Source organism: Haemaphysalis longicornis, unplaced genomic scaffold, assembly GCF_048455015.1.
Source record: "Haemaphysalis longicornis isolate Haplotype H1 unplaced genomic scaffold, Haemaphysalis longicornis Haplotype H1 scaffold_10, whole genome shotgun sequence".
NCBI classification, from domain to species: domain Eukaryota; kingdom Metazoa; phylum Arthropoda; class Arachnida; order Ixodida; family Ixodidae; genus Haemaphysalis; species Haemaphysalis longicornis.
Window position 1 is genome coordinate 4868509 of NW_027526204.1, and position 25802 is coordinate 4894310.

General features: G+C 53.0%; 1 protein-coding gene across 2 annotated transcripts in view; it reads right to left on the reverse strand.

The window, feature by feature from the left end:
- The window catches only part of Cont (Contactin), a 61776-nt gene that overhangs the window by 20816 nt on the left and 15158 nt on the right, over positions 1-25802 (reverse strand). For both annotated transcript variants that reach the window (XM_077688802.1, XM_077688801.1), the window contains 7 exons: positions 22888-23026; positions 22569-22808; positions 22377-22479; positions 15223-15404; positions 14419-14585; positions 5741-5861; positions 4550-4707 (listed from right to left, as the gene is read on the reverse strand). In XM_077688802.1, coding sequence (XP_077544928.1) covers positions 4550-4707; positions 5741-5861; positions 14419-14585; positions 15223-15404; positions 22377-22479; positions 22569-22808; positions 22888-23026 — 1110 coding nt within the window. The remainder of the gene's footprint in view (positions 1-4549; positions 4708-5740; positions 5862-14418; positions 14586-15222; positions 15405-22376; positions 22480-22568; positions 22809-22887; positions 23027-25802) is intronic.

Genomic DNA, 25802 nt, shown 5'->3' on the forward strand with positions numbered 1-25802 from the left:
CCGGAGCCCTCATAGGCACGCACACAGTTCCCGGCCACTTCTCGCACCCGCGCAAGCATTCAGACAGCCTCTCCCGTACGCAAGAGACCACACACACAGTGACACCATCAAATGTGTCACCACACGAAAAGAGCGCAGCCCCCCTTTTTCACGCCCCCCTTACTTCACCCGCAAAATATCCCCAAACTGGATATTTGGCTAAGCGAGAGAAAAAGTTTCCGAAAATGGCGATTTCGAAAAATCGATTTTTTGCCCAAATTTCGGGATTCTAAGACCCGCATCTCCCTTTATTAAGAAGCCACCAAGCAAGCTGGAAAGCATGAAGCGTTTTCTGCGAGCGGAATCGCTCCGCATAGTCGCCGGTCGTGCATGCCCGTACGGCCCACGAGGCGGGTCGAACCACGCATGCCGCGGCAGCAACCGCTCTTCGCTGCCGTCCAGAATTAAGGCCGTCGCGAAAAGCAAGGTAAACGTGCAAGAGAGTGGATGACAGTGTGGCGAAAAATTGTGCTAGGGATTGTCGTCCGAGGCGGTTTCGAGAGAGGTGATCGAATTTGTATCGCAATGCAGAGCGCTGACCGGTAGCAGAGGCTCGTCAACGGCAGCAAACGAACCTGCCCGAGCACGAGATGCAGTGAGAGGCCGATGGATGGCGTTACCTGCGCGCAAGAATGACCACAGCACTGATTGCCGGAATGACTATCGGCGTAAAGGGTGTAGAAGGAAGGCAGGAAAGTTAACCTGGCTAGAGCCTAGTTTGCTATCCTGCACGTGGGAAAGGGAAAATGGGCAAAAAAGAGAAAAGAAAGAATGAAGAGAAGTTGGAGTAGACACGTATGCCTAGCACTGAAGCACTGACACTGGAGGCGTTCAGTCTATAGTCTGGTGTTTAAGTTCGTCGCCCGTAGAAAGCATAAAAGTTCCTTAGTCGCCTTCTGAGCGAATGACGGAGAGGGCCAGTAGCGCAGAATCTTCTCCTCCGAAAATGGTCGCCGAGAGTCCAGGTTTCTCAGTGCTGACGACAGCTTTTTCATTTCAGGCAAGTAGCGTGGGCACTCGCATAAAACGTGCTGGATCGTCTCCAGCGTGCCACACGTTTCGCACTCCTCACTTGCTGCCATTCTTATTGTGTAGGAATAAGCATTTGTGAAAGCCACCACCAGCTAGAGACGGCAAAGAAGAGTTGCGTCAGACCGTGGGAGGCTTAGTGGAAGGGGACGCTGCAGGTGCGGGTCAAGGGCAGCAATGCGTGCACATGTGAATTCTTCTGGATGCCACTGGGAGATTGCTGTTTCCCGGGCAAGTATGCGGAGGGCCCTAGCTGTGTCCGTCCTAGACACTGGAATGAGCACAGCCGCCGCTGTTTGATGCGCCAGCCGGGCGGCAGCATCTGCACTTTCGTTGCCGCAGTGGCTGGGAGGCTGGGTGACATCGTGACCCGCCTGGGTGGTACGGTCGTACACCATTCTTATTTCTGTCAGGAGCTGTTCGTGAGGTCACCGGCACAGGGCTGACTGGTGCAGCCTTCAAATCACAAAAGATAGCCCATCGGCGGCACGAACTTTGCTCGATGGTGCGAAGAGCGCAACGGATGACCGTAATTTCTGTAGCAGTGTAGGTTGTAGGATTGGCTATCTTGAACTGGCTGGACAGTGACATTTGCGGAATAATAACAGCGCCGGCAGAACCCGACGATGTTACCGAGCCATCGGTGTATACATGGGTTCGGTCATTGTATGTCTCGTGCAGGTATGTCAAAGTTAGCTGTTGCAGGGCCGGTATGGGAAGATGGCGTTTTTTCTTTACTCCTGGAATATCTAGGCACACTCGGGGCTGCATCACACACCACAGCGGAAAGAGCGGTCGCATCGCTGGCGTATAGTTGGACAGAATGCTGCTGTTGTGGGAAGCTACTACCCTTGCGAACGACGCCCGCGGACGGGTCGCTGGTATTTCCGCGAGGGGATGATCAGGTAAATGGGCGAGGTGCCTGATATGTGTCCTGAGTGTTTCAACTTCCACAAAGGTTGCCAAAGGGTGATTCCGAGCCAGTGCAATGGTCGCTGCTGTGGACGTACATCGTGGTAGGCCAAGACAGGTTCGCAGGGCCTGAGCTTGTATACCCTGAAGTGACCAAGTAGTTGTGCCGCACGCTCCAGAAAGGACAGGAGCACTGTACCATAGACAGCCCAAGAACAGCGCGTTGTATAGCTGTAACATTGACTTCATTGGTGCTCCCCACGTCTTGCCGCTGATGAGTTGTAGCACATGCACCACTGCAGAGAGCCTCTTCTTTATAAAGTTTACGTGACCGCTCCAAGAAAGGCCTCTGGTGCTAAGCCTAAAGTTCCTGACATTCGAGGCGATCCGTGCAACCCTAATCGGTTGGAGCTGTTTGGGAAGGCGTTCTTCTAAAGCTCATCGGGGACCAGCGTGTTGCATTTGGGTTCCTCCACCTTTGGTGGGGCCACCAACCTTCGGTTCCCCTATTCTAAAAGTGCGTATGCTCAGCAATGCCACGTTCCGCCGACCGGCTGAGCAGCGACCCGGCACCAGCACCTCCGCGCGACGCAGCGACCGCCGGTGGCCGCATCGCTAGCTGCTGCCTACCATATTTATTCGAATATAGGTCGACCTTTTTTTTCCGAAAATGTGCTTAAAAATTGAGGGTCGACCTATAAACGTGACTGAAGAACCTCGACCTATAGTCGTGATCAAAAATGGCGAGCGCACCGAGCGATCCGTTTCTCCGTCGCGCCCGGCGCTCCTCAATTTGAGGCGGCAGCGCGGAGCATCTAGAACAAAGACAGGCAAGAAAATAAAGGAAAAAATAACAAAACAATCAGCGTAAGAAAACCACCCACAGTCACTGCCGGCTATCGCGCATTACCTGCGGCCGAACCGGACACAAGCAAGCTGACGTACTGGCTAGAGAGCCAGATTGGCTTGGCTTGGTGTCTTCGGAGCCGCGGTAGCGGCTAGCGCGAGGTGGGGGTAAAGGTGACTTTCGCCACCTAGCGTAGCCACCTCGTGAACGGAACGGCGTTGCCTGCTTCGCTCGCTGTCTCTACTATCTCCTGTTCTCCGTTTCATGCGCTTTCTTCGTTGTGATTTCCGCACATAACGTTTTTCTCGTGCGCATTTCGCGATGTCACGTCGGACTTTAAGCGGCGGGTGATCCTGTTTGCTGAGAACTTGAACAACTGCGCCGCTCAGCGAGAGTTAGACGTTAATGAAAAGCTGATCAGGGGATGGCGGAAACAGCGGGACGAACTTTTTGCTTGTAGGGGACTGCGTCGTGCGTTTCGTGGCCCTACAATTGGGAGGCACGATGCTCTCGAGAAAAAACTCCGGCTGCACGTGGAAGAGGAGCGTGCGATATTCAGACCAAAGCTCAACAGTTAGCGCTGCGAGTCAGGATTGGCCGTTCAGCCTTCAAAGCCAGTCGGGGGCGGGGGTGGGTAATGAACTGCGGCGCATGCGGCGCAAGTTCCGACGACGACGCAGTGTGTGGCTCCGACCAGTGAGGTGACCGCGTTGTAAATAAATGGGAGTTTTAAAAAGTTTCCTCAAGTTTTTTCTTAAAAGTATGGGTCGACCTATAATCGAATATATTATTTTTTTTTTCGGCGACTTCAATTTTTAGGGGGTCGACCTATATTCGTGCTCGACCTATTTTCGAATAAATACGGTATGCACATCGCAGGCCGTGGCACAGAGCTTGTTGCCGCCTGTCAAAATGTAAAAACAAAGTTTCACATTCGAGGAAGGGGATGATGGTGTGTTAAAAATTGTGCTAGGAATTGTGACTAGCACTAGTAGTGAAAGCGGCGAACCAATATCTCTGCAACTTCCCTGCACCCGAGAAACAGAAGTCGGCCATGAGCCGTTGTAGGAGAACCCCTTTCTAAAGCTCGCCGCGAGTGAACTTGTTGCGTTTATGCTTCCCTCAGGCTCTCCTATTCTAAGGAAAGATTGTGTGAGCCCTCCATTCACCAGAGAACCTTCTGGCCCGTATCTGAACGGGTACAGAATGAGCTATTCAGGCCGACCGGTCACCGGCGCTTCCGAAAATGACATCATCTGCCACCGGCCAATCCTGAAAGGCAGCCAGGGCTCTGACCACACCCCCGGGCAGGGGTCGTTTATCTTGACAAAAAAAGATGGTTTGGGTGTATTTACGCATAACATAAACATGTTTTTGGAATTGAGCGTCAAGAAAACCGTAATGTAACGCCCCCAACAGAATTTTTTTGAAAAGCTCTTCACCAGCCCTCCGAGAATCAAGAAAGGTTGAGGCGAGGCGTGAAGCAGCGTAAAAGATGGAAAAAACGCCGATTGATCGCCGTCAGGGTTAGTCGTATAAAGCGGACCACGTGTACTTGAGCGTTGTATATTCGGGATTTTTTAATGCATTGTTTGTATGGGGAGTTTGCCGGGACGGCGGCGATCCGTTATAAGAAGTGGGTCATTCCCAGCGGGGTTTCACTGTACCTATTAAAGAAAGGGTCCGTCTGTGGCATGCCAGCAGCATGCGTGGCGCCCTCACCTGGACGCGCCCGCCCGTGGGGATGGTGTATCCGTCGCGGCGCCAGGTGAACTCGGGGAACGGGGCGGCCTCCGGCCGGCACGGGATGGTGATGTTGCCCTCCTCGGCCGCATACGTCTCTGTGTCCAGCGGGTACTTGGCAAAGTTGGGCGCCATGGCTGGTGGAGAACGAAGGAGGAGGGGGGCACCCTGTACGCACCTGGCCGCCTTCAGTGCCCGTCCCGTTCTTTTTGCGCTGTGAAGATGAACTGGTGCCAACTAGCTCGGGTTTCTACGATACCTCTTAAGGGGGGCAACCCATCTGGTTGGGACACAGTGCTGGGCCACCATTTCGGCAAGAGAGACACAACGTTTGTACTGTACGCCTCTGCTTCAGAGGAGCTTTTACAAGCCGGGCTGACGTGCAATCTCCAATGCCAGTCAAAACTTTCTGCAGGCACAACTGCGGGCAAGTGCAAACAGCCATTTCCTGCCTTTTGGCAGGAAAACACAAGGCGGTCTTCTGCTGACCGCTTTGAAGCGAAACAAGCAGCCATTTCACCATCAGGATGGGAAAAGTGAACTGGCATCTGGTTATTTCATACGCTACTACCGTGCCTGCTGCCCAGGCCGTGTCCTCCAACTGGCCACAGGTTTCAAGGAGAGCAGAGCCAATGAGAAGGGCGCACCGATGCGCCCTCTGTCTTTCTGCCAGTCACAGTCTAGTCCACTTGTAAAAATGTCCAAGTGCCAACATAATTCCATCGTTATAGCCGATAATCGTTACAAGCGGGTGGCGAAAAAAAAAAAAAAAAACACAAAGCAGACATCAAAACAGCTTATTCACATGCAAGCAAGGTCACACTACTACTTATTTGCAGAAACGATGCCATAGTCGGTGGGCTTTGATTCACACGGAGCTGGTGCACGTCTTTGTCAAAATTTGAGCTGCCAGTGGCAGGTCAAATTTTCGGTGCATGCTGTAACTGGATTTAGCTGTTATATCCGATGTCGCAACACTAGGGCATGCTAAGTGGTTGATTTTACCGTAGTGCGCAGACGAGAGTGGACGCTGCCGTGGTTGCTCATTGTTGCACTGCTATGAGCAGTATCGTTCTGAGTGGACTCGATCGTGGGAAAACCAGGCCGGCCCAATTGGCGCAGGACCAGGTTGTTGGCGGGCAGTGCAAGAGGGGGGGGGGGGGCACTCACTGACGATGCGCAGCTGCGCGGTGGAGAAGCTGGTGCCCAGGGAGTTGGTGGCCGAGCACTGGTACATGCCCTCGTCGGCCCGCTGGCTCAGGTCCTCGATGACCAGGATGTTGTTGTCCACCTGGGCAGGCACAGGGGCAGTCTGAAGCTAGCCCTTGGCTCAAAACAGTGGCAACGCCACTTGAACAAAGTTCGAGGGTGTGTGGACAGCGCAAAGGGGCTGCACTCACAACCGCAGGTTGTCTGTCCAGGAAAAACAAGCACTAATGCGTAAACTCTGATCTTTATCGTGAGTAGGTCCCCGCCCCAAAGAGCCTTTCTGGCAGGCTGCACGCGAACTGTGCACATTGCCAACGTTCTGCCTGCACCCACTGGACAGCTCCCACCCACACTGTTTCCTTCTTTTTTTTTCCTCCATGCAATACTGTGCAGCTGGTGGCTTCTCTCTGTCCAAAAATATAAGCCTCGGGAGCACAATACACTTTGTTGTCTGCACTGGTGCTGGCTCGGCAATATTTGATGCTGAAAAGTGCTTGGCTTGGAGAATTCTTAAATTAGCTTTTCTACAAATCAAGCCATAGCCAACCATGTTGACGACAAGCGTGTGCATTAACATTAAAACCGGTAAAATATTTGATGATTATGAAGGCAAAGCTGAAGGGAGCACCCTCTTACTCTTGGAAGAGGGCATTTGTACACCAAGAGGATTTGTGAAGCTGGATATGCACCCGTCTTACCCCCTAATTTTGCCAAGAACTGTCAGCACCTCACAGAAGCCACTGTCATACACTGTCACAATGTTCACAGAGCAAAATGTTGACAAGAGTACTTCAGGAAGTGACATTGGTGCATTTGAAACTCGAACTAAATTTTGCCTAACACAACCTTCAATTCGCCCTCATCATCATCGCACTGTAACACACTGGGATATGTTCCGGCATAACATCAACACAACGCTCACGGCACCAAGTCCGGACCCCATCACTCTCCTTACTAAGGAAGCCCTGCGAAGTGCCTGCGAGGACACATGGGTAGAGGAATCCCTTACAGCTATGGTCCCAGTGCAAACAAGCCTCCCGAGATCCCTCGTCTGTGGAGGCCCGAATACGCTTGCAACGTCTGACTGCGGCTGCCAGGCGTCATGAGAAGCGTCTGTCAAGGCAGCAATGATGTGAATTGCTCGGCCCATCGGCGGCTACATCATCCATCTGGCGCACCTTTCGTGCAATGGAAAGTGGAGGCCTGTTCCCTGCCTTGGACATTCTTCCAGCCAGCAACCCGTGCCCGTTTCCTCTGCCGAGCCACGTCGGTTCCTCCCCTCTGCGGAATTCAATCGCCTTTCACGGTAGCCGAGTTTCTTGCTGCGATTGATCGCGCCAAACATCGAACCGCTCCAGGGTCAGATGGCCTTACGTACGAGGTTTATAAGAACCTCAACAATCCAGCCCTCAGCAATCTCCTTGACTCCATCAACGAGGTGCAACTCTCTGGTCACATACCAGAATCCTGGCCCCTCGCTGATATTGTCCCGATACCGAAGCCTGGTAAGCCACCCGATCAGCTCCCTAATTTGCGTCCAATAGCCTTGACGTGCACCCTGTGCAACCTGTTGGAGCGCATGCAGGTGGATGGACACTTTCCGGTGGTATCACCCAGCGCAGATCGGGTTTAGGCCCCGTCTGGGTACCGAGGATGAGCTCGTACATCCCTCGTCATTGGTGCTACTTGGCGGCCGATCACACAAGGTGCGCACAGTGCTTGCCATGGACATACAAAAGGCATACGACAACGTTAGCCACAGAGCCATCTTTGAAATTCTCCAAGGCCTTCTTCTACCGGACAAGGTTTGCTTTTTCCTCCGGAACTTCCTCACAAAAAGATCCTTTTCAGTCCGCATTGGAGGGACAAGTTACGGTCACTTTACGACTGTCCGCGGAGTGCCTCAGGGATTGGTAATCTCGCCCTTCCTTTTTAATATTATTATGTTACCGCTTGCCTAGCATCTCAGCTACTTTCCGCCTGACACACACTTTCTGATGTACGCGGACATCACAGTGTGGACTGCACACTCAGACCTGACTCGGGCAAACCGCGTGCCTCCAACAAGCCTTGTCTGACACGCAGAATTGGTGTGAATATGCTAGGCTAACACTTTCCGCCGAGAAGACAGCTATTCTGCCTGTGGCCAGTGCTTAGGGCTGTCGCCGACTGGCAGCGTCTCCAATCACATTAAAACTCTGCGGCCGACCTGTACACACTGCTACCTCACTTCGCGTGCTGGGATTAGAAATTGATGTGTCTGGGTCAGCGTCTATGTGGCTACGTTCCGCCTGCCAAACAGCGGGCCAGATGCTCCACCTCATCGGACGCGTCTCACAGAATTCTGGTGGCTCCTGTTCCAAAATGTCCCGTCTATTGGCGCGGCCTGTACTCCAGCCTCGGCTTGTTTACCAGACCCAATTCCAACAGCTCAACCAGGCGGAGTGAGCTCCACTTGAGGCAATTAACCGAGTCGCAATGCGTGCCATTACCTGCCTCCCTAGGATAACAGCGATCCCTGCTCTTCAGGCTGAAGCTCAGGTTAACACTTTGGATGAGCTTGTCCACCAGCGTCGGTCCGCCCGCATGCATAAACTCACGTTTGTTGCTGAGGCAGTGGCGTTAGGAAACTACATGGGTCGTTTACTACCCACATCCTCAGCCTGCGTCGTTACCAGGTCACCTTGGCTATATCACCAGGTGACTGACAATAGGCCACTAATGCGACTGCACAATAGATTCGATGGACATTCTGACACACTTTTCGCGGTCGCACGGGAACTGGTGGCCAAGTCTCAACCCCAGGTGGTGCAGGCATTTGTGGATGCTGGGGCCAAGGACGACGTGGTGACCACAACACTACAATGTCCTTTCCACCCAGAGTCCTGTCAAACATGCTTCTACAAAACACGCCGCACCATGCCGTCTATGCTGGCTGAGCTTACAGCCATCCGGGACGGCTTACAGGCACAAGCTCCTGCTCTTCATCAAGCCCCTGGAGGTACTACTAGGTACGACTCCACGGCGGCCATACGTGATTTACGTCGAGTAAATGGCAACTCAGCTATCTCGAGGGACATTCATGATATACTGGATACGTACCCCTGCCCTCTGCGGCTCTCGTGGGTTCGGCGAAATACGCTCCCATGGTGCCTGCCACCCTGCATTTGTTCCACGGCCATTGCCCTTACTGACAGCAGATGCCCCAGGACCGTTTCTCCACCAGAAAGAACATCTTCGTCGCGCTGCACGAGCTCTAATTCCACCGTGTGGAACGGACCTCCCTAGCCGACTCGCTCGCTGGGAGGAGGTACGTCTTGCTGCGAAGACTTGGTGTTGGTGTAGCCCTCTCTCCTGCTGTTACCCGGGAGTGGCCACCACGCTGCCACCCCCCGTTCGCACAGAACTGCCCCTTTTGCATGGCTCCTGCCGAAGATGCGGACACAGAACATTTGCTGCGGACATGCCCTTCGTTGGAAGCGGCCAGAACACGACACCTTCGAGGCCCAGGCCCCTGGCCGACCTCCATGGGTGGATGTGGGGACCCCACCATCGCTCCCTCCTTGCGTTTCTTCGCCAAACGGGAGTTCACCTATGCTTGTAACATAGTATTTATGCCATCGGGTATACCGTATTTATTCGAATTTAGGCCGGCCCCGATTCTAAGCCGACCCCCGAAAGTCCGAAGCCACGAAAAAAAGAAAAAAAAAAAGAAATAAATAAAAAAAACTTACCTCGAATGTAGGCGGAACAAAAACGCGAGGACAGCATTCACAAAAAGAAAACACGTTTACTGAACATGAAGATGCGGTGCTGAAGCTCAATCAGTTTCTCTTCAAACTCACCGGGCAACTTCTGGGCGATTAAGGTTCGACGACGGCGGCTAAAGACGAAGCGCTTCATGAATTTCTGTAGCCAGCCCCGACTGGCTTTGAAGTGTGCCCGCAATAAGCCTCGTTCTCTTGAAAGCTCCCTTACTTTTGCCTGGAGCACTTCCGTCGTTACTGGAAGGGCAGCTGCTCGCTGCGTCCGAACGAAGTCAGCCAATGCCATCTCCATTTTGTGGTGACGGCCTTCTCGTGGTCCGGTGAATGCCATCCTCGTTGCCGTGCACGCAAATATCCTTTCCCTTTGCGTCCTCTAGCGACGGACATTTTTTTCATCCACGCCGAAGTTCCGCCCGGCTTGAACGTTCGACGACAACTCCGCGGCTCAAGCAACTTTTCTTTTAAAAGCGGCACTATAATGGCACCGCTTGTTTGGTGCCATTGCGCTGTTAAAACCAAACGCCACACCGCACGCAGGCCACTATCCGCACAGTTCAAAACGGCGGCATCGCTCCCACACTATGGCCCCTTAAAGGGAAGCTGAAGCGCTTTCCAAAAAAATTGAGTTAGATTAACAGTTATATAGTTTCTTGCGCGCTGATTCCGAATATCACATTGAAATTTATCGTACACAAGTCCAAGTGGCATTTATCTTGCAAAAAGCGCGGCCTCGTTTGAAAGACGCGCGCTTTTCGTCTTTTGATGCCCCTGATTGGTTGCGCCCGTCATGACGTCAAAGGAGGACACCCTTCGGCCGCGCGGGTTGTCGAAAGCATTGCGAACGATCGCACGGTTGCCTTTGCGGCAATTTAGCTTGCAGTTTAATTTTCGCACATGACTGGAAGTTTGTTTTATAATTTCCCGTGCTGTTGGTTCAATTATCTTGGAGCTTAAATTTGCTTTACACGACAGAGAACCCCAAAGCAGTGACTGTGACGTCGACTAGTGGGTTCCATCAAAATATTTTTGAAATAGGCAACCAGCATAGGGGGCTTTTATACCTTATGTTAATATTAGGTACTGCCTTAACTGTTTCTTATTATACACAAAACCATTTATGCCGAAGATTAATGGGCGTTTTATAAACAATCTACCAGCGAAAAGCACGTAAGTGCACTGCGCGAAAAAATAGCGTTCATGCGCTGCAAACGTATATGCGAGACACATCTTGCCGGTACACGGATAAACCAACAAGCAGACTCTGCTTCCGCATTTCCTTTGTTCGTTGTCGCCCACCCCAGCCCCGTTACTCATCCCGTACACAGACACACACGCGCGCGCCATTTCGGCAGCGGCACTACGGCGCCTCCGCGATTGCTAGCTGCTCTTCGATGAGTGGCGTCTTACTGCTTCACATGCATTTATTCTGAAAACACTGCAGCACACTAGTGCCTGCTCAGCATTATTGGCTGTAGTAGGGCTTGATTTTCGCTTGTGCATTGCGCATTCTGCTACAATATTACGGCCACCTCGTTATAATTAACAGACCAGTCGGACAAGGCAGTTACGTTGTAGTTACGTTACTTTAGGTAACAATCACTAAACGTTTGTGATAATGAATCATTGGCCTGTTTCAGCATTTCTAGATTTAAGCATTTACCGCGCTAGTCGGACAGAGGCCGTATATTTACTCTTCGCTCCTAATTTTTTTAGTATCATCACAATATATATCACTGACTATCACTGGAGCGCACTTGAGGTTCAGTGACAACAAGTGCTTGCCAGGTTATAATATGCAGCCACACGGAATCTTGGGCAAAAAATTAGGCCCCCGCAGTCAACACAAATTATGGCACGGTGGTGGTTCGGAGTGGTGTTTTTTTTTTAATTCCAGACAAACATCACCTTATGGTGACATGTATACTTGCAAAATAAGTAAGCTGGTTGTCTTGGTTCTTTTACTTTGTAGGAATACTGTTTACCTCTTAGCCGGGAGAGAACTTCTATCAGGATTGGCCCCCTGTTTTAGTTTAGCCAAAAAATTGTTTTTTTGAACACTGTCCTGAGCCCATAGGGAAAGACAACCGACGCGTTTAACGAAACAAGTATTTCCTGAAGAAATGTGACTTGGTTTCTGGAACGGAACGAAACACCCCCGGTCAAAGTGCAGCAGTATTCCCCATCCTTCCTAAATCTAGAATCTAATGTGAACATTCACGTCCGTCGCATAAAAAAAAAAAAACGCATTGGAGCGGTTTACAAAGTATTTAACGTAGTGTAGTATATTCTCTGTCATCAAGCACAGCCACCTCGGCTGTCGCTTCCGTATGTTATCAAGCATCCCGGCGTGGCATTATTCTGCTTAGGAATACGGCATGATAACGTATGCCTCGTCTGGCGTTCGTGCATACTTTTTGAACTCGAAAATTGAACAAATGAGTGCTATCAACCACAACAACAACAAGTATCATTCACAAGGAAGCACGGCTAAAAGAGCATGGCCGAGGCGGCCGATCCGGCCGGAAGTCCAGGTATGACGTTTTTCAGCCGGTTTTCGCCCGCGCTCTTCGGTCTTCCGGCATCGCGCGGCGAGATGGGGGCGGGGCATCGGGCCACTTTTGTTTGCTCATTGCGCCGCTTCTATTGCATGTATTGCGAAACTATTTCGTACACATGAACTATTCAATGTGTACTTGCTGCTAGACAACTTTTCTTTTAATTCTAAAACCGCTTCACCTTCCCTTTAAGTGGCTACTGGCTCGTCTAGTAATACTTTTTTTTATGAGTGGCGCTAGCTGCGCGCCACTTCCCTCAATTTCACTTGGAAATTGGCGCGTTTCAAAATCCTCGAATCCAAGCTGACCCTGGAGTTTGATATATCAGTATTTCAAAAAAAAAACTAATGGCTTAGATTTGAATAAATACGCTACTTAATTGTCATTTCTTATGCTCTTCTTTCTCTATTACAGTCTACGCTCGTTACAGCGGATCCGGCAACAACGGACTTTCGGTTACAACAGACCATTTCTGTTGGTTTGTCTGGTACCCATGCATTTTAAATGGAGTCCACTCCGCTCACAACGGACCCGGCTAGAGCAGACTATCGGCTACAACAGACTAAATTTTAGGCGAAAATTGTTTCGACTGATCGTTTATAGCGGACTTCCGCGGGGCCGGCGCCCGGTGTGCTTTTTCGTTTATTTTGGCAAGAAAACTATTATGTCTGGCAACATTGCTGGCAGCCGGGTCGTGGCGCAGCCAAGCCAAGCCAGTGGCTTTTTTTTTGTGCGACCAGCGGCATGAGCGGCAGGGTAGCTGATTTCACTGTCGGATAAATTAAGCGTAATTAACGCTGTTGAACACGAGGAAAAACAGGCTGACATCGCCAGAAGTACCGGCCTGTCTAAGCACAGTGTCCGCTGTACCGTCAAGAACAAGGCCGCTGCCGATAAACGCGACTCCGGTGAGATTGAAAACAGGGCAATCGAATTCTCGAAGTGGTGCACTCGGAGGCGAGTCTGCCCTCGTCAGTTTTTTTATGTAATAAAAAACTCGGGTTCAGTGAAGTTCGGCTTTTATTATTCCCACGCATGCATCGTTCCCGTTCCGTTCGGTGAAAAAGGTAAGAAATGCCTCAATTAGGGGTTGTTCCCCATCCATTGTGTGCAACCTGCCGGTAACCGTGCGCAGTCCAACTGGTCTAACTTTCGATTTTACAGCTGACCGTCATCAGATTATTTCATTACATCTGTTTCAATGACCAGAATAAAATCGCTAAAAATGGGGAATCTGCCTTGAGGGAACGTCAGGCAGCGATCCGATTTGTTTGACGAACGGTTTCGGGAAAACCTGCCTCGTCGTGAGGGGATTTAAAAGAGCCTCGCTAATGCTGATAGGCACGACTGATGTTTTATAGCTGGTTTATAATTGCGCCTAGTTATATTCTTGCGTTATTTGCTCAGCTCATCTTGCGTCTTTACACGCTTGACCACATGCGCTAGGCCTTTTCGAAGTGCCGGTGCTAAGTTTTGGAAACGGTGTTTACGCGATTCTTTGCCCTCGCGCGAACACAGTGCAGAGGTGCTGCAGGCGTGTAGAAAGAACAAAGTGTATGTACTATGCATGCAATATCGGTCAAAGTACCCACTGTAGGGCTCATAGCCCCCCCCCCCCCCCCCCCCCTTGTCGGATACTGCATACTTCGGCTACAGCGGACGTTTTTTTCCGGATTCAGAGGGTCCGTTGTAACGGGCGTAGACTGTATACACATCTTCCTTTCCTTTGTTTCTCCTGGACATCACGCTGTTTGTGGGCACTTATCCAAATAAATAAAGAAAAAAGCCGGTGCCTTCAATTGTTCCGTTAAAAGAAGTTTCCTGCTGGGTGCATAAGCGTTAGCAGCATTTCCAAAACTTGTAATCCTTAACAGAATGGAGCCGTCTTTGTTTTCCTACGCGACATCCCTCGGACGCTGTGGAATTCCGCCGATCCTGTTCGAACGCCCCTTTCCCCGCTCCCGCTGCTGCGGTGCAACAGCTGGGCCCCCTCAAGACAAAATGCTGCCGACACCCATGCTTGGTGGCCCATTGACCAACCCAATTTCCGCTTTAGCATAGAGTCAATGCCGCGATGCCACGACACTGGTGTTACTGCCAAAAATCCAAAGCAGAGGCTTGGGCGAGTTGGTTGCTAACCAGGGAAGTCATTGCACTAGCGAACATTAATGCAGGGACAGACAGAAGAGACAAAACACAAGCTAGCGTGTGTTTCGTCTCTCCTTAAGCCTCGTCCGTGAGCAAGTGTTGCCAAACAGGGGGCCCTGCTGCACATCCCGTAACACAATCGGGGGAGACCAACAGCGCAGTGCCCCACCTTGTAGCGTGCGCGGGCGTCCTCGGTGGCGTTGGTGTCGAGGAGGTGTCCGTTGCGGTGCCAGCGGTACTCGACCTCGGGGATGCCGAAGGCCTCGCACGTCCAGGTGAGCCGGGAGCCCTCGTCCAGCACCTGGTGCTCCAGGGGGATGGTGAACTCGGGCAGCGCTGCAGGGGGTCCCGTGTCAGGGTTGGGCCCCTTTTGGGGACGCAGCCGATTCCGCGAGACCCCACTGGCACTGAGCCCCACCACAAGTTCTCCCCCAGCTGCACTGGTACCCAACCGAATAGGCAGCCCTCCACTGCTACTGGCCACAGCCGCACCCACGGGAAGCTTGTGCGTCCGGCCCAGCCTGTCGCAGGGGGGCCTCCCAGTGGTGCCTCCTCTCGGCCCTGCTGCCACTGCGAGACCAGCTGGGAGACACCCGCACAAGCCGCACCGGGGGGCAAATTCCACCCAGGGACCCTGAAGTGGCTGCCGACAGAAACGGCCCTCCTGCTGGCTGCTCACCGTTCATACCACAAGCTAGGTGCAGCCCTGTGGAGGCTACATTGTTGACAACAGTGCGTGCCGTGAAGGGGCTCCTGAAAGGACATTCCCTTCTCCCCTCTCGGCAAGTGGCACAGCAAGGCCCCGGCGCCTTTTGTCGCTTCCTTCGCGGTCAGTTAGGCGCCCTGAGGGGGACAACAATGCAGCCTCCACAGTGCTACACCTAGCCTGTGGAATGAACTATATATGAATCAGCGAAAAACTCGCAAAACCAGTACCAACGTTGTTCAGAGAGCAGCAAGAGGAACAGGAGACCTTGTATGGTGAGGGTGACGCCCTTGCGGATGCTGTCCTGGTCGGCACTGGCGCTGCACACGTACTCCCCCAGGTCCTCAACACGCACCCGCGGCAGCAGCAGCACCCGCCCGTGGGAGCTCACCTCTGCACCCGCAGGCAGTGGCGCCCCCACCCGCGTCCAGTTGTACTTGGGCACTGGACTGCACCCACACCACCATGTCAGCCAGCCATGCAGGGGAACTCTTCGCCATGCAAGCCTCAAGCGGCTCTCCCGCGAGACATCTTTCTCCCAGGAGCAATGAAACACTGAAACAGGCTTTCACAACTCGTTGACAAGAGGCTTGGTGTCAAAACACATGGGCATTCAACTCACACAACACCAAGTATGTCTACGATTTAACTTTTGGCCATTCACGTTGGAAACGGTTGATGCCTGCATTATTCTTTGCTCTCTTTTATGGGGGAAAGTTTCTCTGTAAAGGCTCTTATAGGCAAGTAAAAATGGCAGTACTCTGCTGCTCCACAAGGAAGCAATTTCCAGCCAACGTCAACGTGGCAGGGGGGGCTTCCTGTTGTGCCTCCCATCTATGGACAAACAAATGTTGTCTCACTCACTCACTCACTACCAAGAACAGTGGCCACCCCTGCAATTTCCTACATGCATTCACTTAAAGGAGCCATGAAGAGAAAGCACAAGGTTGGTTCATTCAAAAGATTGCCTCGTCGGAATCATACTGACACCACTTTTAACGTAAACTTCGCTCAAATAAGCTACATAATTAGGAAAAAAGGGAATGGCCATGCAACCCACCAGCTCATTTTGCGCAACAGAACCCATGATGTCATTCGAGCCAGCTCTGCGATTGGCGGAGGCCGGCAAAAGCAGACGCAAATTAGGCAGAGCTTAGAAGCTAGCCGAACGAGTGATTTGCACTTAAATTAGGGCACATTCTTTACAAAGCAATAAGAATGGTGGGACCAACAGTGGAAGTTACAAAAGCACATGTAAACATAGAAGTACTGATGCGTACTGCTGTCGGTACTGCACGCACTATGCTTGGTTTAGCTGCACAGCACTGCGGGGCTTGGGGTTGTCTCAGACGACACGGGCCGATTGATGCAAGCAACGGTGTCTTACGTGACCATGTTTGTCGAGCGAGCACTGTTTCACGGAACGATTATTTTCTCCCTGAACAAAAACGAGCCAGGTTTAAAACGGTCAAAAACAAACCAAAGGCTTGCCACAGTATGGTGGCACCATCTAGGTTCGGGTAACGTAAAGAAATGCGGGAACGCACCAGCACAGGGTAGAGACACCCTTTGAACGGTCCCGTGCCGCCGCGATTGGGCCAACATGCTCAACGCGTTGTTCTTTTCGTTTCCCACGAGAACTAGCAACGCGAAACAGATAATATGATTCAAACTTCGCCAGTCAATCGCGTTGCGGCGATAATTTTAGCGCGGTTTTGACACAACGACTTGCTTCGGCGGCGAGCGAGCGACCCAAAATGGCGGCGCCAGCGTATACGTGTCTCTCCTCTGTACCGCGGATGCGTGAATGAAGGTACTCTAGGCTGCAGAGCGGTCCGTTCCTGTGATGTCATTGCTGACCCTGAAAACAAACGATTTAGAGGGAAAATCAAAATTTTAGCTTAAATTGATTAATTTCTCAGTGAATAAAGCATCGTTTGTATCCGGACAAGCGCTGGGGGCACTATAAAACACGAAATCTTTCGAATAAAACAAACTTGCATTTTCTCTTCATGGCTCCCCTCCAATGCTGATTCCTGCGCCAGTCTCAGTGGAACATGATACTGCCACACTTCGGTCCGGACCAGCTGGTTCTGCTTAGCTTGGGCGGTTGGTGTAGACATTTCATTACTGCTGCACAGGGGCCTGATTTATTAGGTCCATACACACCATGCCATCAGCTGCCTTCAGCAAAACAAAGCAATCTGCAACGCCCGGCACCAGTTCGCTAAACATTGTGGGATATATGAGGGGTTCCTCGGGGGCCTTAGCCAGTCCTGGCGTAAGCCACCACGCTAGCTCCCGGCGTGTCAACCACGCGGGCTCCCATGGCTACGGCAGCCCAGCGAGGTTCGCCGATACGAGAACACAGTAGACAGTAGTGCCGAAGCACAGCCGTTTATTTGGGGAATCCCAAAGCATGCGAGCACAAGGCTCGACGGCGTTCACGAATCACGCCGTCCGGGTCGTGACCGCGAACGGGAGGCAGGCACTCACGGCGCGCGACAAACAAAGCTCCCACCTGAGACACAAGTATCCATCACCGCCGCCATGTTCCGCCGATCTCGTCCCGACCGGGTCTCCGACGAGAGTCCCCTTCTCCCGTGCGTGCACGCTCGCGCCGCCCGCGCGCCTATCCCCGCACACATCGGTGGCGCCATCTCTCGGGGGACGCCGACGAACCAGCGGAGCGCCGGACCGGTTCCAGCGCACAAGCGTCTCTCCCGAAGCGCGCGCTGGCTCGGGATCGCAGGTCGCGGTTCTCCACGATTCCCACACTCCTCCCCCTAAAGCTGGACGCCACTTGAGCTCGAGTGACGCCACGGTGCACCACACTCGTCACGTCTCAAGTCAGCAAAACAGCCACCGAACGCCACTCCACACCAAAGTTCGCCACACGATGCCGCCGTCGCGATGCTCGCCTCACAAACCCGCAAACACATTGCAATGGTTCCAAGTCTCTCGCGGTTGGGCAGCACAGCAGGTTGGCAGGCCCGGGGGTAGCTGCAGCCGCAGCCGACGAACGCCGGGGTCGCGCCATGATGCGACCCCCACTCCCAGCTCGAGGCGGCAACAGGAACGGCCGCGCCCACTGCGGCTGCCCGAAGGCTCGCGCCGCTCGCGTAGGCGCCAGATACCGCCGCCTCCTGGGTTCCGTGGCCGCTTCGGCCGCAGGTCCTCCCGAACGGTTGGCTGCAGCCCGGCAGGCCGGAGCTGCAACTGGAGTAGCAGCTCCACGAACCGCGCTCGGCCCCGCCGGTGGTTCAGCAGGCCATCCTCGCTGTCCGTGGCAGTGGTGACTGGCGTGGCTCCCGGTGGTATCCGTATGCTGCAGGTCTCGCTCTCACCGTCCAGTTTAAACGATTCCCGAACTTGAAGTGGGGAGCAGCGGGACTCCGCAATCTCCTGTGACTGGCCGGAAACCTTATCGACGATCTCGCCAAATAGGGTAACAAAGATGCCCGAGGGGACTCCCCCTTGCACGTTCGCTTGCTCGCGGAATCACGAGTCCGGCAACTGTGCTCCAGCCGCCACCCCCGCCTGGAGGCAGCTCGCCTGACTATTACGGGTTGTCGGCATCGAAACGCCCGTCCGAGCTATTTCGGCCTGGTGCGTTGGTCGGCAAAGCAGCGTCAGCATCAAGCAGGCGGGCTCCTGCAACTCACTCGCAGCAATACAAGCTGCCGTAGAGCCAGCGCCAACCGCAATACCAGCGGCTTACGGGCGCACATCACCGGTATAGGTCGCCTGAGAGTCCGTCTCTTACTAAGACTGGCGATCTCTCGCGACCAACGAGCCCGCTGCCGAGCCGCGCGAAGCTCTTACTGCCTAAACGCAATCTCGAGCGGAGTCTTCACGGCATCGAGACGCACGCACTCCGGAAGCGCGGAGACAACGGTCCCATTGCTCCCGCTTCCCCCCGCAGCGAGAGGAGACTGATTCTTCAGCGATCCCCCTCGCTCTTTGTCAGGCGTCAAATCGGCAAACACTCCGCCTCGGACTCGAAGCGCAGTAGCGGCGGGCTCATCGTGCGGCTTGCGAACTCCCAAACACCGCACCCTCGTTCGGTAGTGTCCGCCGCGCCTGGGGGAAACTTCAACCGGCGCCGCCGGCGCGACTGCGCGGGGACGGCGCTACGAGGAAGGCGACCCGCCGCCATGTTGGAACAAGGCCTACGCACCTCCCGTCTCGCAAGCGGGCCGCGACTGCGGTGCTCGGAGGTATCCTACTGACTCACCGCCTGGTGCGTGTAGGAAGGTTAACGCATTTGCCGTCACGGCTGTATCGGGCATCATAACTGTCTGCCTGCAACCGACTGGCGCGAGGCGTTTCGTCCGAAGTCTTCCGGACAAAGGGTAGCGGGCTACGACTGCAGCAACGCATTTCTCGGGGAGCTAGCAACCTCGAATTCGTCTGAATACGAGCCCCACGTTGGGCGCCATGTGGGATATATGAGGGGTTCCTCGGGGGCCTTAGCCAGTCCTGGCGTAAGCCACCACGCTAGCTCCCGGCGTGTCAACCACGCGGGCTCCCATGGCTACGGCAGCCCAGCGAGGTTCGCCGATACGAGAACACAGTAGACAGTAGTGCCGAAGCACAGCCGTTTATTTGGGGAATCCCAAAGCATGCGAGCACAAGGCTCGACGGCGTTCACGAATCACGCCGTCCGGGTCGTGACCGCGAACGGGAGGCAGGCACTCACGGCGCGCGACAAACAAAGCTCCCACCTGAGACACAAGTATCCATCACCGCCGCCATGTTCCGCCGATCTCGTCCCGACCGGGTCTCCGACGAGAGTCCCCTTCTCCCGTGCGTGCACGCTCGCGCCGCCCGCGCCCGCGCGCCTATCCCCGCACACATCGGTGGCGCCATCTCTCGGGGGACGCCGACGAACCAGCGGAGCGCCGGACCGGTTCCAGCGCACAAGCGTCTCTCCCGAAGCGCGCGCTGGCTCGGGATCGCAGGTCGCGGTTCTCCACGATTCCCACAACATCTCTGAAGCTTGATGTAACTTCGTAAACGCGAAGATTTTGAAAACGCTTTGTGGTAATGCCGGTATTGCGTTAATTAAGCTTGCCCTTCACATTTACCATTTCTTTAGGTGTAAGAACACCTTTACCAGTTCTGATAAAATTTTCCCCAGAACATTGTTTTGCAATGTATAACTCCCTGCAGCTGACTACTGCCAGCTCCTCTACACAAGACATGCCTGCAGAGACGTTTGTCATGGCCTCAATGCTTCTCTTCAGCTTGGACAGGTGGCAGCACCTCTCAGGAATAAGAATTAAAACACCCACTGGGAGTTAGCAAAAGAGGAGGACAAATAAATCTCACAGAAGGCAGCAATGAATGGCTTGCTCATAGCCCAGCAACCAGGCGAACACTGCCGGCAAGCCCCGAGGTGAAAAAGCATTTGCCCACTTTGCTGCAAACGTTGTCGAAAGACGACCCTGCCACATAAATGCCTCTCCTTACCGTCACCTGCTCCCCATGCACCCCGCCATCTCTTGCCCCATCCCCCGCTGACAGCGAACGTCCAGGCTGCCCAGGAAGCTCTCTGTGAACAGGATCCGCCCAAACATTCTTCAGCACTACGTGGACCCAGTGAAGCCTCGACCTGGGTCCTGCGAACAACACACTCTCTCTCCCTCCTATCCTTCCCGCACACCTCTCACGCTGCTTCCCTCCTGTTTCGCTCTTCCCACCATAAACGTGGAGGAGGTTTGCTCAAGTGAATTGAATTTTGCCACGTTCCACTGCTCATGCCATCTACTGGAAACTTTTGTGATAGCTGAAATTGGAACACTGCCGCAAGGGGGCGCTGCGAGCGCTTTTTGTATTTTGAGGATGAAACATTTTTTCAAGGTGATTTTTTATTTTGAAATCAAGCAGCCATGTATTTTTAATTAAATGAACAATGTCTTCCTTTAAATATGCCTAACCCTTCCTGGATAAGCCTATTTACCCACTTGTGAAAGACAAGTGGAAGTGGACCTTGTGAAAGTCGACCTTTTACCCGCTTGTGAAAGAAAGAAGTGGAAGAAAAAGAAGCGTGAAATTTAACATCTAACACCCCATTCGGGTGCACCCCGAAGCGGACCGCTATGCAAAGGTTAAATGTTTTCTTCTTGCTCAACAACACTGACAAGCATGAGCATAGCCTGGTAGTGGGGAAATGTTTTGCCTACACATCTGTGAATGTGACTCCAGGCCATAGACGACAAAGAACGGTTGCATCAGATCGCAGGAGGCCTAATGGAAGGGGGCACTGAAGATGCGGGTCCAGGGCATGAATACGAGCACTCGTGAAGACTGGATAGCCTGGCCTGTCGAGCAAGTTCGTGGAGAGTCCTAGCGGCGTCCGTCCTGGATAACAGAATGGATATGGTCTCCGTTTTTTTTGGTGTGCCAAGCGGACGGCAGTGTCCGCACTTTCGTTTCAACTGAAAGGCAATGCCATGACCCGCTGGGGTGGCACGGTCGTACAGCGGCCAGCAGCTCGGCCAGCAGCTGTTCACGAGGTCCACGGCACCGGGCTGACTGGGGAGATTGGAGCATAGGCTGCGAGTCGCAGAAGATCGCCCATCTTTGGCATGAAGTTTGTTCAACGGTGTGAAGGGCACGACAGATGGCGGTAAGTGCTGCAGCTGTGGAAGTGGTAAGATGGGCTATTTTGAATTCTGTGGACATGGACATTCGTGGTATGGAATGGCAGCCAGTGAGGTGTGCGAAGTCTGTGACACACCAGAGACCATACGACATGTCCTATGCCAGTGTCCACAGTTTTCATCGGAACGAAGCCAACTCTCTTCGACTCTACGAAAGTTAGACTCTGGGCGCCCGTTCTCTGAGGAGACAATCCTGGGCCACTGGCCTTCTCTGTCATCTACGGACAAGGCGACAAAAGCGCTCCTGTGTTTTCTAAAAACGACGGAATTGCACAAAAGACTAACGAAAAAGACTACCCTCCATGAGCTCGCTGAACTTGTTTGTCTATAGTGCCCTACCACTAGGCACACCACTCTACGCTATGTCTGTGCCTTTCCCCTTTTTCCTCATTGTTATCCCTTTCCCCCACGCAGGATAGGCCGTAGCCTAGTTAACATTCCTGCCTTTCCTTTACCTCTTCTCTTTTTTGCCTAAATAAATGTATCCTTTGTGAATTCTTTTAATGTTTGGCTGGGCGGCTGGATCAAGGGCCAGACAGACCAAAGTTTTCGTGTTCAAGTAGCCCAACAAAGACCGCCATCTTTAAAAAACTGAGCCACAAGCGACCACTGCAGTCTCTTGGTAACAGCACAGGACGCAAGGGTGGCCCCTGAGGAACGCCCCAGGAGGCACAGCAAGAGGCATCCTTTGCGACCTAGTGGCCTTTCCCACCAAAGCTCCCCCACCAGGCCCCAACCAAGGGCAGCACTCACTATCCGTAGGCGATGCACTCCAGGCGGACGTCGTTGCCCACCAGGGGGGCCTCGGGGAATGACTTGGGGAAGTTGTTGGGGAACAGCAGCTTCTGACCACTCGCTGCACGCAAGGAAAGAGGTGGCGTTGACAGGCGATTTCTCAAGAAGTGGGGTGTTTTCCCCTCCCCCCTCCCCTCGAGAGGCACTCACAGGCAGGCTCGACGGCCACGTGGAAGTAGGGCCCCGTGCGCCCCGTGGAGGAGATGCGGCTCTGGACGTTGCACGAGTAGTTGGCGTCGTCATTCTTCTCCAGCGACGAGAAGTACAGGTTGCCGTCGTGCGACATGAACACCCGCGGGTCCTCCTGGACAAAGTCCGGGAACGAGTTGCGCACCCAGAAGTAGTGCACCGACGGGTTGAACTGCGGGGGGTCGCACGACACCGACTTGCCTGCAGAGAACCCCGGTTTGAATTCAGACCACAGGGGCACTCTCGCTGCAACAGAAGGGAAGGAAAGGAGGAAACGCACCCCAGAACTCTTTGCCGCTGTCACCCGCGCGGTTCTTGTTGAACTCGCCGATGAAGCCAAAGCCCAGGGACACCGAGCGCGACAGCACCCTGCCGTACCGGTTCTCCGCCACACAGTGGTACTTGCCCCGGTCCTTGGTCTGCAAGGTTTGGGGAAGAAGCGGGGCAGGGCAATCACCAACTACCACTGACCGCGGTATAACACAAACAACCCCCACCTGCCCACAAGCAGACCAAAGCGTGGCCAGGTGGGGATGCCCCTCCGCATGCCAGCTGCGAAACTATGCCACAAAATACAACGCCTGTGAATAGCTTCTAACCGCCTGTTCTCGCATATGTTTCTACCTCCACCTTACTTCAAGAATGTTTCTTGCAGCGTGGAAAGGGGCTGCTGCTGCTGCCACTGTACTCTTCTTGATTGCAAGCATCACCTAATCCCCTTGCTATGAGGTTTTTAGAATGGTTCTAGAACAGACGGCGATGATGATGACAGTGGTGGTTGGTTTTTAGTGGCACAAGGCCAACCAGGGCAAAGAGTGCCAAAAGCGCAGCTAAGAGGCAAGTACTAAAATGGGCAATCAAGTAAGAAAAGACAATGAAGGTGGCCGGTGCAGAGGGCCAGGCTATGACGATGGGCGATATGAAAGGCGGTGTGAAAATTTAACTTCTGATAAGTACTTAAAAACACGCTTAAAGGGACAACAAAGTGATTTGTAAACGTTGCGAGATTACGAGCACGGGATTACGATTGTAGTCTGGAGTCCCTAGGCCCCGTTTCGACCACTCTGACCGCGTTTACGCGAATTCATTTAGTAGAAAAACCAATTCGAAAATGCTGTCCTCCTCTCTGCACCCTCGCCCATTTTCTGTGGCGTTTTCGTGCGATGTCAGGAGGAGAGGAGCTGGCAATTGGCTGCGCTACTGTACGGCTCGCCGGCCTTCCGACAGAGTCAGTCGGCCCAGTGTTTCGTCCGCCAGCTGCCGACGGGTCGTCGCAATTCGTTCGCTCAGTTGAAACGAAGCCAGGACACGTTTGTGAATGGAAGAATGTGCCTTTCTTTACTTTGTTAGTTTGTACACTGTATCTAGCTCCAAGTCAAGGTCGCTTCACACAAGCACTGCACAAGCGCACATGCAATGCTTCGCTAACTGGTACGCCAGTAGGAAAATATCAGGCCTCTTGAAGGAGGGAGAAGAGTCAGCGAAGTCAATATATGTACTAAGGAAATAAAATCAACTGAAACTTTTACCATACAGCGTAAAACTAGGGTGCGGGAAGCACTCTTGCACTGGGTGAACAAGCACAGCGGTCAGCAGCACGACTACGCATCTGCGAACGCTTTTCCGTCTAAGAAATGCAATTGCTAGACATGAGATATTGTGGAAACATGGGGGATGCTTACGGCACGAGCGCAATACAACAAATAGTCACCTAAGCTGCTTGAAACGCTAAAACTAAATAAAAGTGTAAAGTGGTTATACATTATATACCTTATATTTCCAAGGTCAGCAGCGCTCGCCCGTGGCTGAGTGGTCTGGAGCGCCGTGTATGTTATTGCAAGTGTTCTGCAAGTCCCGAGTTCGAATCCCCAGGGGTACATTCATTCATTTTTTTTTTACGAGTTGACTTTTCCGTTTTTGGCCGATGTTTTCTGTACTGAGTTCACATTTTTTTTTGCCGTAACGTTCACTGCTCCATGAACTAGTTCACACAACGTGCACAGGCTGACACTGGCATGCTAGCAAGTTCTCGTTGGCGTGCTGTTGCCATAAGCACCGACTGCTTGCGGGCAGTGGGCACAGGCCAGAATCAACAGACCCTTGGCCTGGTGCGAACACGCTTTTTACGATACAGGCATGAGTGAGGAAAGCTCCAAATATGGGGGAAAAGCGCGTGCTGTTTGAGCGTCTGCGGGGACGTGGAGGGCGTTTATCCACTGCGTAGGCCTCCGGAAGGGATTGCTACGATTCCAAGCCGTCCTGGGAGGCTTATCTTATGCATTTTACAGCCGACAACATGGCAAAAGCACGGTACGACGATTACCGAGATATCGAGAATGCCCATCCAACGATGTCGTCGGATGTCAAGCATGCTGTGTTACAGAACCGAAACCAAAACTTGTTTGAATGCTAACCAATCACGGTGCGTCTCCTCCCGTCGTCACAGCCTTTAGTTGGTGCGGCCGTGGCAAACCGCCCATGGTAGTTTTCCTTCTTTCGCGCTTTGTGAAATAATTACCGACTTGTCAACCGAATAAATGATGAAAAGTGTGCTAATTTGAGCCAGTCTACGCAGTGCAAGCAAGAACAGGAGCTTGACAAATTCACTTCAGTGTCCTTTTAACGGAAAACATGGGATTGACAGCTAAAAAGTATGTTGAGTGCAGTGGGAAGGAAGGGAGGAAGGCAGCTAACTTTATTAAAGAAGGGTGGCCCGAAACCACGGGGGAACGAGGAGAGCAGGAAGGTCGCTGGCAATGTCTGGCCATGGAGGCCGCACAGACGAAGCTCCAGAGTGCTGCCAAGGCGTCCTTGACGCGCCACGAGGGCCGCATCCACTCTTCGTATGAGTGAACCCATGCTGGCCGGTGTTGGGCGCGAAGTACGGCAAGTGTTTGCATTTTGTTGTGTGGAGTGCTATCAGGGGTGGAACAGGGTCCATGGGTTTGGGAGCAGTCCTGGGAGCAGGCAAGAGTGCCTTTTGTAGCAGGTTTGGGGCAGCCAGAATTGCCATTTTGAGCAGATGCAACACCATTTGACAGCATTGCGGTGCCTCCCTAGTCTCCCTATGGGCCATTGTGCAAGTCCCCTGCCAAGTACCTGTTATCTCTCTACTATCTCAGGTGTTCCACCATGCACTAGAACCTACTCTGAACCAGGAGCGCAGTTCTTGTACTATATCTGGAGGTTTGCAAA